Genomic DNA, 16,061 nt, shown 5'->3' with positions numbered 1-16,061 from the left:
TCAGTAATCAAAGGGTCGCTGGTTTGAATATCCGATCCGAAAAGGTTAAACATCTGTCGTGACTTTGAGCAAGGCACTTAACCCACATTTTCAATCGGGGTGCCATACACTACTATGACTGAACCTGTAAAACAACTAATTTCACTGCACCTATCTGGTGTATGTGACAATATAACCCATTTTTTGGGCTGTAATATCAGTCAGTGAATCACAGAAAATAGCTAATTTCACCGTTATGTATACACATAACATACGGGACACTGGGCGTTTAGTGTTTATCATTTAATGAGAACCGTAAAATGGGAAATTCGTGTGTGTCCATCACGAAAACGTCTTAGTCATTCCATGTGTGATGAATATTCAGTCAATTCCACCATTATCACAGATCAATTATTGGCCTCCTGGTGAGGATCTTGACAAAACCAACTTTCAGTGGGCTGGGTTATTATCAGAGAATTAACACATACCACAGGCTCAAATTAACGAGGACAGTGTGATGTAGTCGAATTTTTGAGACGGTAGATAGAAGGTTATGGTTTTTTTAACCGCCGTTATTTGGGGTATTTTTTACCCAAGCAAATTACAGTTATAGATGACAACGGTGTTTCTAATGGTCAGATAGACAGAGCACAGGCTAAGGTCTGGGTTGGGACTGAGTTAAAGCAAAGCGAATATGAAGGTGAATAAGGCGCACCAAACCTACGTCTATGCACCAAACAAACATCCCAGTAGTGTACATTGGTTGCGTGGTGGACTGGAACTCCTGAGTTAAGTCCATCCATCCACTTGTCGCAACTCTTCCACCGAATAGGGCAGGGCGCAAGTGACGCACGCCGTCAGTGAGTTTAGAACCCCCACACAGATGCCGACTCAATATACATTGAAGGTTCATGAGAGAACCCTACATATATATCTGATAGTTGGACATTCTTTGCATCATTCAAATTATTATATTTTTATGTAATTTTTTACTGAGACCAACGTCTCTTTTACAGATGAGCCCTGATATTTAAAGGTTTAGTTTCAGATTGGCAGCTTTTTATGATGCTTTTAGGCTATTCTTAATTGGTATTGGGAACACGATAAGTTATCACAACATTTCTTTTAACAGCAAGCCATACCAAAGGTAACTTTAAGAATATATATTTTTACAAACTTTCAAGAAAGAAGACACCAACTATGTCTTTGGAGGACTCGTTCATTTTAAACCCTGAGAACATGATTTTTAACGTATCGCAAGTGTTCAGTATCAACACAGAGGTCCAGACGCACTACATTTGGCTGCCCGGTATTGCTATCGCCACCGTCTACGGATTACTAATAATTATTGGACTTATTGGTAACGTCACGCTAATGAGGACGTTTATCACAGTCAAATCCATGCGGACTGTGCCCAACCTGTTCATGTCCAGCCTCGCGCTCGGGGACCTGCTGCTTCTAGTAACGTGCGCTCCGGTGGACGCCAGCCGGTACCTCGCGGACAAATGGCTCTTCGGCCGGGTTGGATGCAAACTCATCCCGTTCATCCAACTCACCTCCGTCGGCGTCTCCGTTTTCACACTCACTGCGCTCTCTGCAGATAGGTGAGGCTTTTATAATCAGATGTGTTGTTTTCTCAATCCCTCCGACGGGAAGTTCCATGAACTTTTTCAAGTAAATGTAAAAACAAAAGAACAGCCTTCATTGAAGTTTTCCAACCATTCTTTGGCATTGCAATATGAACAGGCAGGTATGGTAGCACGAACAGACAGATCGTGTAATTAGGTGACACATTATTACACCAGCCTACACTTTCAGCCTGGTTGCAGATGTTGTTCACTGCAGACAAATTCACAGAAGAGAGAGTGAACCGGTGGGGTTTAGCTCACATACTATAAAGAGGGATCTTGTTTATGCATGACATGTTCATTCTGTGTAGGCCTAATGTAATTCAAGTCCAATCTTTTATTTTGTTCTATTCATCAATTCACTCCTCAAAACTCTGTTATCCTAACATTTTCAATCAACAGAAATAAAGAGATATGGCAACCCTTGTGGCATTTGTGGCGCCACTTTTAGAAATAATGGCAGAAATTGACGTTAAATGGCCGCTTTTGGCTTTTAGCGCGAGTGTATAACTGGCACGGTGCTGAAGTCCCATGGACATCAAATCACTTGTCAGGACACACAGAGACAACATAAAAGCCATTTTCAACATGTTGATAATTAATGGCTTTAGAATTGCCCCCGTGATGCAAAGAAAACTGTTGCATTTGACAGTACATCAAGGGACCGATTCCGACCCGAGTTTTTAGGCGTGCATACATTTCCGGGGATGGGCACTATCGAATGTCTAAATTATATGCTACCCCGACCTTCTCTGTTTCCTATTTATATCATGTCAAATTTTAGCCAATATCAGTATCAACCGTCAGTAGGCCTGATAACCACAAATATTCAACTGCCAATTTACTGTTAGTTCCCTTCAATTGGTATACTTATCATTCCATTTAATTTCATTGTCTAATTTACCTTCATTTGTTCACTGTAAACGCCGTCAAGGCTGTGTGGTTGTTACTGAGGATCATTAGTAACAGTTGATAATATAAAGAAAAGACATGTAGGCTAATTCAATTGTTAGCGCAGACCAAGCGGTAACAGTTTGAACCTGACCACATATGGAGCAAAACTTGGCTGTGTTCTCAAACAATTCTATGATTGGACAGGCAATTATGAATACTTTCCTAAACCTAAATAATCTACACGTCAGAGTATTTTTAAATCTACCAATTAGTGCTGAAACAGAGACAATAGGCATATATTTAGATTTTGTTCTTTCATTGATCCTTAATATTCTGAACCATTCTCTCTATATATTGTAGTCTGTCGACAAAATTCTAACCGAAAGGTACACAGTATTTAAAGTGGTGGCTTAAGATACTGTAAATGTACTAACAACTATATTGACTGAAAAGTTGCAAGTTCAAATCCCCAAGCTGACAAGGTACAAATCTATCATTCTGCCCCTGAACAGGCAGTTAACCCACTGTTCCTAGGCCATCATTGAAAATAAGAATTTGTTCTTAACTGACTTGCCTAGTAAAATAAAAAAATGTTATCAGCTCCTCTGTTCTGGCTATTAGTCAGAGCTGAGACAGTGAATGTTCCTTTAGTGAGGTGAAGACAGGCAGACTGGCCTATCTCAGTTCATTAACAATCAGAGAGCTGTTCACTCAGTCTTAATTTCTTACAGGCACACATGACACACTCAAACAGTGTCATGATGTTGGCCTGGGGGTAGGTTTATGACAGTCATAAATACCTCTTCCCTCCTTTTTCCTCTCTCTACCCTACTGATGTTACATTTGCAAACCCTTTGGTTAACATAGAGATTCTGGGAACATCAGAAGGTGGGGGGAAATGAACTGTATTCTGGTAATCTGATCAATTGAACATATGCAGTGGTACTTAATGAATATGATGTCAGTTCTGTTGTCATCTGAGACATTCTCATTATTTGATAAGATGACATAAACCCTACAGTGGAAAGTCTACACATCAGAGTTATCGGATTCACATGGAATTATTGTTCAATTTAAATGTTTGAATATGAAACTATCCGTGATGGGATGAAATGTGATTTTAGCTTCTAAAATGTGAGATTTGGGTTTTCATAAGGTAGGGCTCTACTCAATCTGTGGACCGCCCCGTGAAGGGACATGGGCTATAAAACCTTTCAAACACGCCCTCCTCTCCCTTCCTATATAAAGCCTTGACGACAATATAACCTCCTGTTCCAAGGATGTGAGGACGACGGTCCAATGTCAGAATGGTTCAGATAATAACTACAGAACAAAGCCAAAATCAGCGTGAGCTTTGGTTGCGAATGGTATGAACTTTGAACTCTTATTCACTACAGAAGTGATACCTCCTAGCCGTTGAGTTAGCAACAGCAGCTGCAAATGCAGGTTAGGAAGGAACAGACAGAGTATCTCGTCTACCACACAACGACGTTACTACAGCGTATCAATTTACCAGCAGAGACAATCTTCAAAGGACAAAGGACTCGGTTAGACCAGGGGAAATCTGTCCTTAGGTGTGCTGCATCAGATGACCTGGCCTCCACAATCACCCGACCTCAACCCAATTGAGATGGTTTGGGATGAGTTGGACCGCAGAGTGAAGGAAAAGCAGCCAACAAGTGCTCAGCATATGTAGGAACTCCTTCAAGACTGTTGGAAAAGCCTTCCAGATGAAGCTGGTTGAGAAAATGTCAAGAGTGTGCAAAGCTGTCATCAAGGTAAAGGCAAAGGGTGACTACTTTGAAGAATCTAGAATATATTTTGATTTGTTTAACACTTTTTTGGTTACTATATGATTCCATATGTGTTATTTCATAGATTTGATGTGTTATCTACTATTCTACAATGTATAAAATAATTAAAATAAAGATAATGAGAAGGTGTGTCCAAACTTTTGACTCGTACTGTATATATATTTTTGTTGTATTAACAAAGGTTTTTGTAATTATTTGCAGAACTTTGATGCCATATAATCAATGGATTTTGATTCAGGAAATCCATGTTTTATTATGAGAGTTGTTCTTTTCCATACATTAATTACCAAATGCTATTCTAGCACTCTTTGATAGTCCTGAAGTACCCTTATGTACGTATATTGCATCCATATTCTCTCATTACAGATATGATCAAACTCAATTAGCCAACACCAGCTGCTTTTCATTGAATTCTTTGGTTCTTTTAATCAGAGCAATGTGAGACAATTTTTCTTTAATGATAAAGAATCTGGGGGAGGGTGGGCTTTAAGCTAGAAACAAGAGGTTGACGCGACTCCGATGCACATGGTTTGTCTCTATGATATTCAGAAGCTATGCTACGATCTTCTAAAGTCGAGAAGTCAACAAAATTGGACCTTGCTTGGGAAGTAATCTTATACAAAGTGTGGCTCTGTCACTATCAATTGATATCTTCACTTTCTGTAAAAGAGAAAGTATAATTATCATAGTAAAACATATTTGCTAACGGAGTAACATTTGGGGAAATCGGGTCTAGACTTTATTTTCCTTATCCATTATGATAATTATAATTATTAAATAGCCTATCTATTTTCAAATGTGAAAAAGGGGCCTTGGGGAAAAATGGTTGGGAACCCCTGTGCTAAATGACTGGTAAATGTAATGAAATGAGTTTTCTGCTCGTCCCAGGTACAAGGCCATTGTCAAACCCATGGACATCCATACGTCCACAGCTAAGATCTGCTTCCGAGCAGCAGCCATATGGGTCTTCTCCATGACCCTAGCTGTTCCTGAGGTGGTCTTCTCCGACCTTCACACCTTCAAAATCGGCCAGACCAACGACACCTTTGTGACATGCGCTCCCTACCCCCATGCTGGGGATCTGCACCCTAAGATCCACTCCATGGCCTTCTTTCTTATCTTCTACATCATCCCCCTTCTCATCATTTCTGTGTACTACTGCTTCATCGCACGCAGCCTGATCCAGAGCGCCTCAGACATGCCCGTGGAGGCACACTTACACATCAAAAAACAGGTGTGTGAATGTGTGTTTGGAAACTGGACATTTAGGTGTTTATCATTTAATGAGACATAGTAAATAGTAAAATGGGAAAATGAGAAATGTGTGTATGAGTTTGTGTGTGTGTCCTTCTGAATACTCCAATTGAATGAGGCTTTCTTTACCATCCCCACAGATTGAGTCAAGGAAGCGTCTGGCTAAGACAGTCCTGGTTTTTGTGGGTTTGTTCGCTGTATGCTGGCTCCCCAGTCATGTGATCTACCTGTACCGCTCCTACCACTACGGCCATGTGGACACGTCCCTGGGACACTTCGTCGCCAGCGTGGGTGCCCGCATCCTGGCCTTTACCAACTCCTGTGTCAACCCTTTTGCCCTCTACCTGCTCAGTAATAGCTTCCAGAAGCAGTTCAACAAGCAGCTCCACTGCCGCCGTCGTCCACCAATCAACTGTAATGCTCAAAGCACGGGGCGGAGCAACACGCGACTGACCTCGGTCAAGAGCAACAATCAGTCTCTGGCTAACTTCAGCCTCGTCAACGGGGCTCATGTTAATCAGGAAGGCTGTGTGTAGTGACTGTGCTGAAGATGATGCTTTAGACTTGTAAAAGTGACATTCCAAGACTGACATACTGCCAACCAATCAAATCACAGAATCATTTATGGCTGTAACCCATATACTGTAGTGGGCCTGTGTTCTAACTCCAAGTGTTGATATTGTAGCACCATTAATTCATTCTAATTCTATGGTTGATATGCAGGGCTTCAGTATATGCATCCCATGATCATTGATTGATACAGAGTGTTTTATTTTAAGCAGGGGTGGAAAGACTACTGAAATATCCGACTCAAGTAGAAGTTACTTTAACTACATTTTACTCAAGAAGAAGTACATTTACTGGTGTAAAAAAACTCCTCAAGTAAAAGTGAAAAGTAGCTAATTTAAAAAGTACTCAGAAAAAGTAGTTGAGATATAAAAAAATATTACAAGTAGTTATAGTACTCGAAAAATCTCCTCAATTACAGTAACAGCAGTAGTTACATTACACCTCTGATTTTAAGTTTCAAATGTATCATCTTAGCAGCTACTGCTACGTATGCAAACCAATGTGTCTCAGTCCTCCAGAGATGCAGTTATGTTCTGGTTTCTCATTAGAACTGTATTGATCAATTAGAGAAGTTGACAACCCAACCAGATGTGAATAAGATGCCGATGACAAGGTAATGACGAGAGGTATTGAAGCTGCCATTGTGTACACGAGCCTAAAGGACAGTTCTGTAGGGATATCTCCAGCTGACTAAAACACCAGCAATGTGAGTGTTTGAATTCTGTAGCCTACACTGAAATATCAACTTCCTTTAACAAAAGCTGCCCAGGAGTAGTCAGTCCTGCATCAAAGGCTTGGAAACGACATCTCAACCCATAAACATCTCAGCGTTGGTTGAAGATATATAAATATCTGTAAACAGTTCATTGTATGGATCAGACTACAGTACAGTGCATTCGGAAAGTATTCAGACCCCTTGACTTTTTCCACATTTTGTTACTTTATATCCTTATTCTAAAATTTTCTATCATCAATCTACACACAATACCCCATAATGACAAAGCAAAAACAGGTTTTAGGGATTTTTTGCAAATGTATTAAAAATAAAAAAGTACCTTATTTACATCAGTATTCAGACCCTTTGCTATGAGACTCAAAATTGAGCTCAGGTGCATCCTGTTTCCATTGATCATCCTTGAGATGTTTCTACAACTTGATTGGAGGCCACCTGTGGTAAATTCAATTGATTGGACATGATTTGGAGAGACACACACCTATTTATATAAGGTCCCACAGTTGACAGTGCATGTCAGAGCAAAAACCAAGCCATGAGGTTGAAGGAATTGTCCCAAGAGCTACGAGACAGGATTGTGTCGAGGCACAGATCTGGAGAAGGGTACCAAAAAATGTCTGCAGCATTGAAGGTCCCCAAGACCACAGTAGCCTCCATCATTCTTAAATGGAAGAAGTTTGGAACCATCAAGACTATTCTTAGAGCTGGCCGCCCGGCCAAACTGAGCAATTGGGGGCGAAGGGCCTTGGTCAGGGATGTGATGGTCCCGAGTTCCTCTGTGGAGATGGGAGAACCTTCCTTAAGGACAACCGTCTCTGCCTCACACCACCAATCAAGCCTTTATGGTAGAGTGGCCAGATGGAAGCCACTCCTCAGTAAAAGGCATGTGACAGCCTGCTTGGTTTGCCTAAAGGACTCTCAGACCATGAGAAAAAAGATTTGCTGGTCTGATGAAACCATGATTGAACTCTTTGGCCTGAATGCCAAGCGTCACATCTGGAAGAAACCTTGCACCATCCCTTCGGTGAAGCATGGTGGTGGCAGCATCATGCTGTAGGGGGTGTTTTTCAACGTCAGGGACTGGGAGACTAGTCAGGATCGAGGGAAAGATGAACGGAGCAAAGTACAGAGAGATCCTTGATGAAAATCAGCTCAAGAGTGCACAGGGCCTCAGACTGGGGCAAAGGTTCACCTTCCAACAGGACAACGACCCCAAACACACAGCCAAGATAAAGCAGGAGTGGCTTCGGGACAAGTCTCTGAATGTCCTTTAGTGGCCCAGCCAGAGCCTGTACTTCTCTGGAAAGACCTGAAAATAGCTGTGCAGCGACGCTCCCCCTCCAACCGGACAGAGCTTGAGAGGATCTGCAGAGAAGAATGGGAGAAACTTCCCAAATACAGGTGTGCCAAGCTTGTAGCGTCATTCCCAAGAAGAATCGAGGCTGTAATCGCTGCCAAAGGCGCTTCAACAAAGTACTGAGTAAAGGGTCTGAATACTTATGTGAAGATGATATTTCAGTTTTAAGTTTGTAATACTTTTGCAGCAATTTCTAAAAAACTGTTTTTGCTTTGTCATTATGGGGTATTTTGTGTAGATTGATGAGAATTATTATTTTTTAAATCAATTTTAGAGTAAGTCTGTAACGTAACACAAGTTGGAATAGGTCAAGTGTTCTGAATACTTTCTGAATACTCTGTATATCTGATTGTTTGGTTCAGATGAAAATTGGCAGTTATGTCCAAGTGTCACGTTCGTCGTAACGAGGAGACCATGGCGCAGCGTGATGAGAATACATTCCTATTTATTAAACTAAGAATACTTAAACAAACTAATAAAACGACCGTGAAGCTATAAACACTAGTGCTGACACAGGCAACTATACATAGGCAATAAACCACAGATAAACCAAGGAATATGGCTACCTAAATATGGTTCCCAATCAGAGACAATGATAAACAGCTGCCTCTGATTGAGAACCAATCCAGGCAACCATAGACATATAAACACCTACACTAGAAAAACCCCTAGGACATACAAAACCCCCTAGACAATACAAAAAAACTAAACAAACCACCCCTTGTCAAGGTCAGGATGTGACACCAAGAGTAGTTCGATGTTGTCCAAAGTGATACTTGTGTTTCTCAGTGTTTGATAAATATAAAAAGTAATTCTCTCTGGGTGAATTTAATATTTTGTTGCTGTTTGAGCATTTTCTGGTGTCTCTGCAAAAGCACAGCTTAGCACGCCATCATGTTATTTGATATACATTTATTTGTAGAACAAGCTTGTGTTGTCTTGTTTACAGTGCCAAAAAATTAAAAATAAGTGGCAATATATTTTTAGCACTACATTTTTAAATGTTTTTTATGTAGGCGACATTATGATGTTTAGTGTTGATTAAATGGTTGAAAAATTATGGTGTGTGGTGTTTCAATGTTGCTGTCCTGTACTTTTCCTCAACACATCCCCCAACATCCGGGCTGTTAACCCTGCTAACATCTAAAAGGCAGTGTCAGTACAGGTGCATCAAAGCTGGGACAGAGAGACTGAAAAACAGCTTAGCCGGCCTCTGCCCAGTACTCTGCCCTAAACCTCGGTCACTAAACGGAGTGGTTCTGCAGGTGGTGACCACAGACCACTTCTCAGTTCCTATGCTTCCTGGCTGATGTTTTGGTCACTTTTGAATGCTGGCGGTGCTTTCACTCTAGTGGTAGCATGAGACGGAGTCTACAACCCACACAAGTGGCTCGCCCGTTCCCTAGACCTGAATCTAATTGAGCACATCTGGGACATCATGTCTCGCTCCATCCACTAACAGACTGTCCAGGAGTTGGCGGATGCTTTAGTCCAGGTCTGGGAGGAGATCCCTCAGGAGACCATCCGCCACCTCATCAGGAGCATGCCCAGGCGTTGTAGGGAGGTCATACAGGCACGTGGAGGCCACACACACTTCTGAGCCTCATTTTGACTTGTTCTAACGTCATTACATCAAAGCTGGATCAGCCTGTAGTGTGGTTTTCCACTTTAATTTTCAGTGTGACTCCAAATCCAGACCTCTATGGGTTGATAAATTTGATATCCATTGATCATTTTTGTGTGATTTTGTCAGCACATTCAACTATGTAAAGAAAAAAGTATTTAATAAGAATATGTCATTAATTCAGATCAAGGATGTGTTATTTTAGTGTTCCCTTTATTTTTTTGAGCAGTGTATTTATGTCCAGTATATTTTGCCATGAGGTTTTGCACTGTGTATTTAAATACTCTGTTCTTGACATAGCTCATTCTATCATTTCTACAATTGTACACTGCCTTGTAGTTACACTGTTTATACACAACACCTATTAATTTATATACTGGAGTCTTGACATAGCTCACTCTAATATAGCTACTGCTGTACATCATTCTTAGTATATATTGTGTTAATTAATCTGGTGTAGATACAATAGATTGCATTTAGATTACTATTACATTGCTATTTGGGTTAATTGGATTCGTTCAGACATTAAGATGTCCATTGTTATTATTTTGAATATTTGTGTACCCGTTTGACATTTTACTGCGTTGTTAGTAACTAGTAACAAACATTTTTCTTCACCCGCTATAACATCTGCTTAACTACGTATGCGATCAATAAACTTTGATTGGATTTTGATAGCATGTCCCTCCAGGGAACGTGCAGCACTCAACATTCCAACCACTTGCTTTATTCTGCTTTTTATTTTATTTCACCAGGTAGGCCAGTTGAGAAAAAGTTCTCATTTACAACTGCGACCTGGGCCCTCCCACTGAATTTTAACATACTCAGTATCCCACACAGTGGGATGCTCAGACTCCCTCAAGGTAATTCATAGTTTGGTCTAGATCCTAAGTGATATTTTGGCTCCGATTATTATCACAACAATCATTATGTACTCCAGCATCCCATGATGTCATTAATGAGCCATAGGTGATCTCTGTTTCAGGATACCTGATTGGCCATCAGGCATTTGACGATATGACCTTTTCAATCTCAATGTAAACTGTCATACAAGGAGGATGGGAAACAACCTGGAGCCACACCTCTCCATCTGCCTCTTCCCTTGTCAGTCAGCGCCTTAATCCCCCTCTTCTCACAGACAAAGGAAAGGCATCAGGGAGAAGATGGTGACTTGAGATGCACTCGCAATGCCCAGACACCTTGCCTTTTGTCAAGTAGATGGCAAGGCCAGGGTTCAGGGGTTGATACACTATTTGATGGGGCTTCCCCTACTGTTTATGTAATTGGGTAACATGTCCACGTCAACATAAGGGGTTTATGACAAAAGAAAAGCTATTTTGGATATGTTGAATATGACCATTTATTAGAAAATATAGCATCCTGAGAAAAGCTACAAATCAGTCAACCCAGTTTCTATTAAACCAAGAAAAACAAAACCATTCATTTGTTCAGTCACCAACTCACTGCTAAAACCACTGAACAAGTAGAAGTTGATTAAAATAGCAATAAATACAAATTACCAAACATTTGTAAAAAAGTTGCCATTTCAGTGTTACTGGTAAAGCAGGAAAGCCTGGAGTCTGTAAGGGAGGAAGAGGGCTGATGTTCTGTCCAGACGAGCCTGTCCCAAACTCCTCCGAATGCAGAACCGACACAGCTGAGAAAGAGTGCAGGGACCTGGGGAGAAAGAGGTGAGGCAGTAAGGAGGTAGAACAAAGGGGAAGGAGATATGTCAGACATGGAAAATATGTTGCTAGCCTTCCATCAGTAGACATGCACTAACAGCCCACTGGGCACAGATGTAAATTCAACGTCTATTCTATTTTGGTTCAAGTTAACTTCATTGAAATGAAGTGGGAACAACGTTGATTAAAACATGGTGTTCCCAGTGGGACGTTTGGGTAGAGTCATGTATGCGTGGATGTGAGTGTGAATGCATTAATAAAACAAGTATTTTCACCTCTTTTCTGTATTGTAGTTCTGACTGTACTGTCGGAAGCTGCCAGCTCCAGAGGAGTCTTCCCGTCTGAATTCCTACAACTCCCATCAGCCCCGTAGTCCATCAGAAGCTCCACCACCCTGACTTCTCCCCCTAGTACTGCAGCATGTAATGGTGTGTCATGACCACACCCACCCTGGACATCAACACCTGATTGCAGCAGTCTCTCCACACAGTCGGTGGCCTGGGCCAGACAGGCTGTGTACAAAGGGGTTCCCACACCAGGCAGCTCCAGGTCTATGTGGAATCCATGGGACAGCAACACCTCTAGACACTCCTTGTGACCTGGGGAGGGAAACAACTTTTACCGAGTACAATGTTTACCATTATGCTGCATGAAATGGTCATTCTGAGTCACTGCACATAAAATAAATCCACATGCACACTTACCTCTCTTTGCAGCCTGGTGGATGGGTGATGCCAGGTGATGGGCAGCATGGGTGTTGGGGCTGTACTGTAGAATCAGTCTGACACAGGCAACACTCCCACTGCTGCAGGCATTGAAGAGGGGCGTGGCTCCATCAGTCGATACCATCTCCACCTGCAGACACACAGAGCAATCACATGAAGCGGCTTTAGGTTAGACGCTACCTATATTGGTAAAAACAATCATTTATCACCTGTGATTAGTCCTAGTTTGAGCGAGAGAAAAAACATGGTGTCCTTACATTGGCCCCATTCTCAAGTAGGAAAGTGGTGCAGGCGTAATGTCCTCCGAGGCAGGCCTCGTGGAGGGGAGAGACCCTGTCCATTGTCAGCATGTCCACAGGAAACCCCTGAGAGTGGAGAAGATGGAGGACTTCATGTCTATGTGATGTGTGTGTGTTTTGTTTAGTGTCAGTATGTCATTTTTATGGCAGCTTTATTACTGTAAGACATGGTTTTGACTGTCTACCTGTGAGACCAGAGTCCTCAGGATCAGGAGTCTACCCTGGTAGGCGGCATCGTGAAGAGGAGTCCTGTCTGACCACAAGTCTGTGGAAACACATACACAAAATCATTCATACTGTAGCCTGTCCAAACACAGCACATCATTATCAGACAATCAACCTCCTGGACCTCAGAGACACTGAAGCTCAGTTTCTGCCCCCTTACCTGCCCCGGTATCACAGAAAACACTACCTGGGAGAACTAAACAACCACACTGGCTTCCTCCCTCTCTCCCCCCAAACTGGTTGTACTAACTGGCTCATCTCATCAACAGTTGTAAATGAATATGCATCAGACAAAGCTGTTGGAACAGCCAGGAGAGTTCATGTGCAAATGAGAGGCACTGTAAGGGAAATGTAGTCTCACATACTCAAGTACTACCAGTGGAGTAAATACTTAAGTACTCCATTAGTTTTGTTTGTGTGTGTGTGGGGGGGGGTATATTTTGACAACTATTACTCCACTACACTCCCATAGAAAATGTACTATTTACGCCATAAACTTTGACACCAAAGTACTTGTTACATTATGAATGCTTAAGAGGACAGGAAAATTGTCAAAATCACACACTTAAAGAGAATATCCCTGTGCATCACTACTATCTCTGATTTGGCAGACTCCCTAAACACAAATGCTTATTTTGTAAGTTACATCTGTGTTGGAATGTGCCCCTGACTAACTATAAATACAATTGTGCAGTCTGATTTGCCTAATAATTAATTTTAAATTAAATACTTTTGATATTTAATATCAAATATTTAGTCTTGTACTCAAGTAGTATTTTACTGGGTGACTTTCACATTTACTTAAGGCATTTTCTATTAAGGTACTGTATTGTTACTCTGCATATCTACATGCTGATGTATCTGTAACATACAGTGCATTCAGAAAGTATTCAGACCATAACCACATTACAGCCTTATTCTAAAACAGATTAATTAAGTTTTTCCCCATCAAATCGACACACACTACCCCATAATGACAAAACAAAAACAGATCTTTACAAATGTTATATGAAAATAAATATAAGTATTCAGACTCTTTACTCAGTAATTTGTTGAAGCACCTTTGGCAGTGATTAAAGCGTTGAGTTTTCTAGGGTACTTCATGTCTATTGAGTCTTCTTGGCACACCTTTGGAGAGTTTCTCCCATTCTTCTTTGCAGATCCTCTCAAGCCCTGTCAGGTTGAATGGGAAGCGTCGCTGCACAGCTATTTTCAGGTCTCTCCAGAAATGTTTTATCAGATTCAAGTCCGGGATCTGGCCACTCAGAGACGTGTCCTGACGCCCCTCCTGCATTGTCTTGGCTGTGTGCATAGGGTTGCTGTCCTGTTGGAAGGTTAACTTTTGCCCCAGTCTGAGGCTCTGAGCACTCCGGAGGTTTCATCAAGGATCTCACTGTACTTTGCTCCGTTCATCTTTGCCTCGATCCTGACTAGTCTCCCAGTCCCTGCAGTTGAAAAACATCCCAACAGCCTAATGCTGCCATCCCCATGCTTCACCATTAAGGACCAATTGGTGGAGAGCGGCAGAGATGATTGTCCTTCTGGAAGGTTCTCCCATCTCCACAGAGGAACTCTGAGTGACCATCTGGGTTCTTGGTCACCTCCTTAACCAAGTCCCTTCTCCCCAGATTGCTCAGTTTGTCTTGATGGTTCCAAACTTCTTTCATTTAACTATGATGGAGGCCACTGTGTTCGTTGGGATCTTCAATGCTGCCAACATTTTTAGTACCCTTCCCCAGATCTGTGCCTGAACACAATCCTGTCTCGGAGCTCTACAGACAATTCCTTCAACCTCATGGCTTGGTTCTTTCTGACATGCACCGTCAACTGTGGGACCTTATATAGACAGATGTTTGCCTTTCCAAATCATGTCCAATCAATTGAATTTACCACAGGTGGCCTCCAATCAGGTTGTAGAAACATCTCAAGGATGATCAATGGAAAATGGATGAACCTGAGCTAAGTTTCGTGTCTCATAGCAAAGGGTCTTATGTAAATAAGGTATCTGTTTTTTTTGTATTTAGTACATTTGCAAAAATGTGCTTTGTCATTATGGGGTGTTGTGTGTAAGATTGTGCACTGTGTGGTGCACATTAATGGTTTCAGAAGTGTGTGTGTGTGTTTGTGGACGTGATTAACTATAACCCCCCCGCGATGATGTCACTACATGAGAAAAACAACAGTTTAAAAAATTTCTAAAAACCTGTTTTTGCTTTGTCATTACGTGGTATTGTGTGTAGATTGACAAGTAACATTTGTAATTTAATACATTTTCGAATAAGACTAATGTAACAAAATGTGGAAAAATTGAAGGGGTCTGAATACTTTCCAAATGCACTGTATCTTTACTTTTACTCAAGTATGGCAACTGGTTACATTATCCATCACTGGGTATTACTAAACTAGACTTTAGTTCCCTTACTTTCACTAAAAAATGATATGCAGTATATTTATTCAGGGCATACATCAGTCGGCTACCCACTGTGCACAGATATCAGTTCAACGTTTAGTTTTGATTTACATTTCGTTGGATTTGTCAACAAAAATATTTGACCATGTCATTGGATTTAAGTTGTTTACTTTTGTTCTTCAAATCCAATCAGTTTTCCACGTTGATTCAATGTCATCACATTTATTTTTTTGGTTGAAATTACATGGAAACAACATTGAATCAACCAGTAGGTAGACAGTATTCTTCTAAAAACACACACCAATATATCTTGACCTAACTGCTCTCTCTTTCCATTTTCTCTATCTGTCATCGCCTCTACCAACTTTCTGAAATATCTGAACCAACTCTTGTTCTCAACTCTTGGGAAAACATACTGTATAATGTGTTTATTCAGGACACTAACCTTCTCTGTTGAACAACACCAATACCACAGACAAAAGCACAGAACACACTGAAGATCTCTTGGCCTCTCTCAAATTGTAAGTGTAACTTTCTTGCTCTCACAGAACACAAACTTGCTAAACAGTATTTACTTTGACAAAGCAGCAGAAGAAAAAGAGAAAACCATACCAGCCATGAGTGAGTTGCATGCCAGTCCACCATAGATATGGAAGGGTCCCCTCCAAGGCCGACTGCACAGGGCCTTCTCCGTCTGCACACCAGCCATGGTCAAACAACAGCAGCCTCCTCCACAGTGAATAAACCAGCTATGGGTGGGATCCACAAACCTGTCTGCCCACTGCTGGCTTTCCCAGACCTCTTATCAGGCCCCAAGCTACCTCCTCCCCCAACCCTGAGGAAAGGAGTACCACCCCTACAACC

The 16,061-nt window shown here is 41.5% G+C and overlaps 2 protein-coding genes across 2 annotated transcripts; one reads left to right on the top strand and one right to left on the bottom strand.

Annotated features, from left to right (window-relative positions):
- Positions 1-1,179: 1,179 nt before the first annotated feature.
- LOC135521115 (gastrin-releasing peptide receptor-like) lies at positions 1,180-6,105 on the top strand. The gene is made up of 3 exons (XM_064947053.1): positions 1,180-1,583; positions 5,204-5,549; positions 5,710-6,105. The coding sequence occupies exons 1-3, from the start codon at positions 1,180-1,182 to the stop codon at positions 6,103-6,105; spliced, it is 1,146 nt and encodes a 381-aa protein (XP_064803125.1).
- A 5,119-nt stretch (positions 6,106-11,224) lies between these two features.
- Positions 11,225-15,951, bottom strand: asb11 (ankyrin repeat and SOCS box containing 11). Its single transcript, XM_064947052.1, has 6 exons — positions 15,810-15,951; positions 12,748-12,827; positions 12,521-12,628; positions 12,243-12,393; positions 11,814-12,137; positions 11,225-11,530 (listed from the first exon to the last, which is right to left on the bottom strand). The coding sequence occupies exons 1-6, from the start codon at positions 15,904-15,906 to the stop codon at positions 11,406-11,408; spliced, it is 885 nt and encodes a 294-aa protein (XP_064803124.1). The 5' UTR covers positions 15,907-15,951; the 3' UTR covers positions 11,225-11,405.
- Between the last annotated feature and the right edge of the window lie 110 nt (positions 15,952-16,061).

This window comes from Oncorhynchus masou, chromosome 29 (assembly GCF_036934945.1).
Source record: "Oncorhynchus masou masou isolate Uvic2021 chromosome 29, UVic_Omas_1.1, whole genome shotgun sequence".
NCBI lineage: Eukaryota > Metazoa > Chordata > Actinopteri > Salmoniformes > Salmonidae > Oncorhynchus > Oncorhynchus masou.
This window is presented reverse-complemented; position numbering and strand designations above follow the sequence as displayed.

Bases quoted from the DNA above. Each gene is read 5' to 3' on its own strand.
- LOC135521115 (XM_064947053.1), top strand. From the start codon at position 1,180: ATGTCTTTGGAGGACTCGTTCATTTTAAACCCTGAGAACATGATTTTT. The intron at 1,584-5,203 runs GTGAGGCTTTTA...TGCTCGTCCCAG, and splicing joins ACTGCGCTCTCTGCAGATAG to GTACAAGGCCATTGTCAAAC. The intron at 5,550-5,709 runs GTGTGTGAATGT...CCATCCCCACAG, and splicing joins ACTTACACATCAAAAAACAG to ATTGAGTCAAGGAAGCGTCT.
- asb11 (XM_064947052.1), bottom strand. From the start codon at position 15,906: ATGGCTGGTGTGCAGACGGAGAAGGCCCTGTGCAGTCGGCCTTGGAGG. The intron at 12,394-12,520 runs GTAAGGACACCA...GTGTGTCTGCAG, and splicing joins TACTTGAGAATGGGGCCAAT to GTGGAGATGGTATCGACTGA. The intron at 12,138-12,242 runs GTAAGTGTGCAT...TTCCCTCCCCAG, and splicing joins CCACCAGGCTGCAAAGAGAG to GTCACAAGGAGTGTCTAGAG.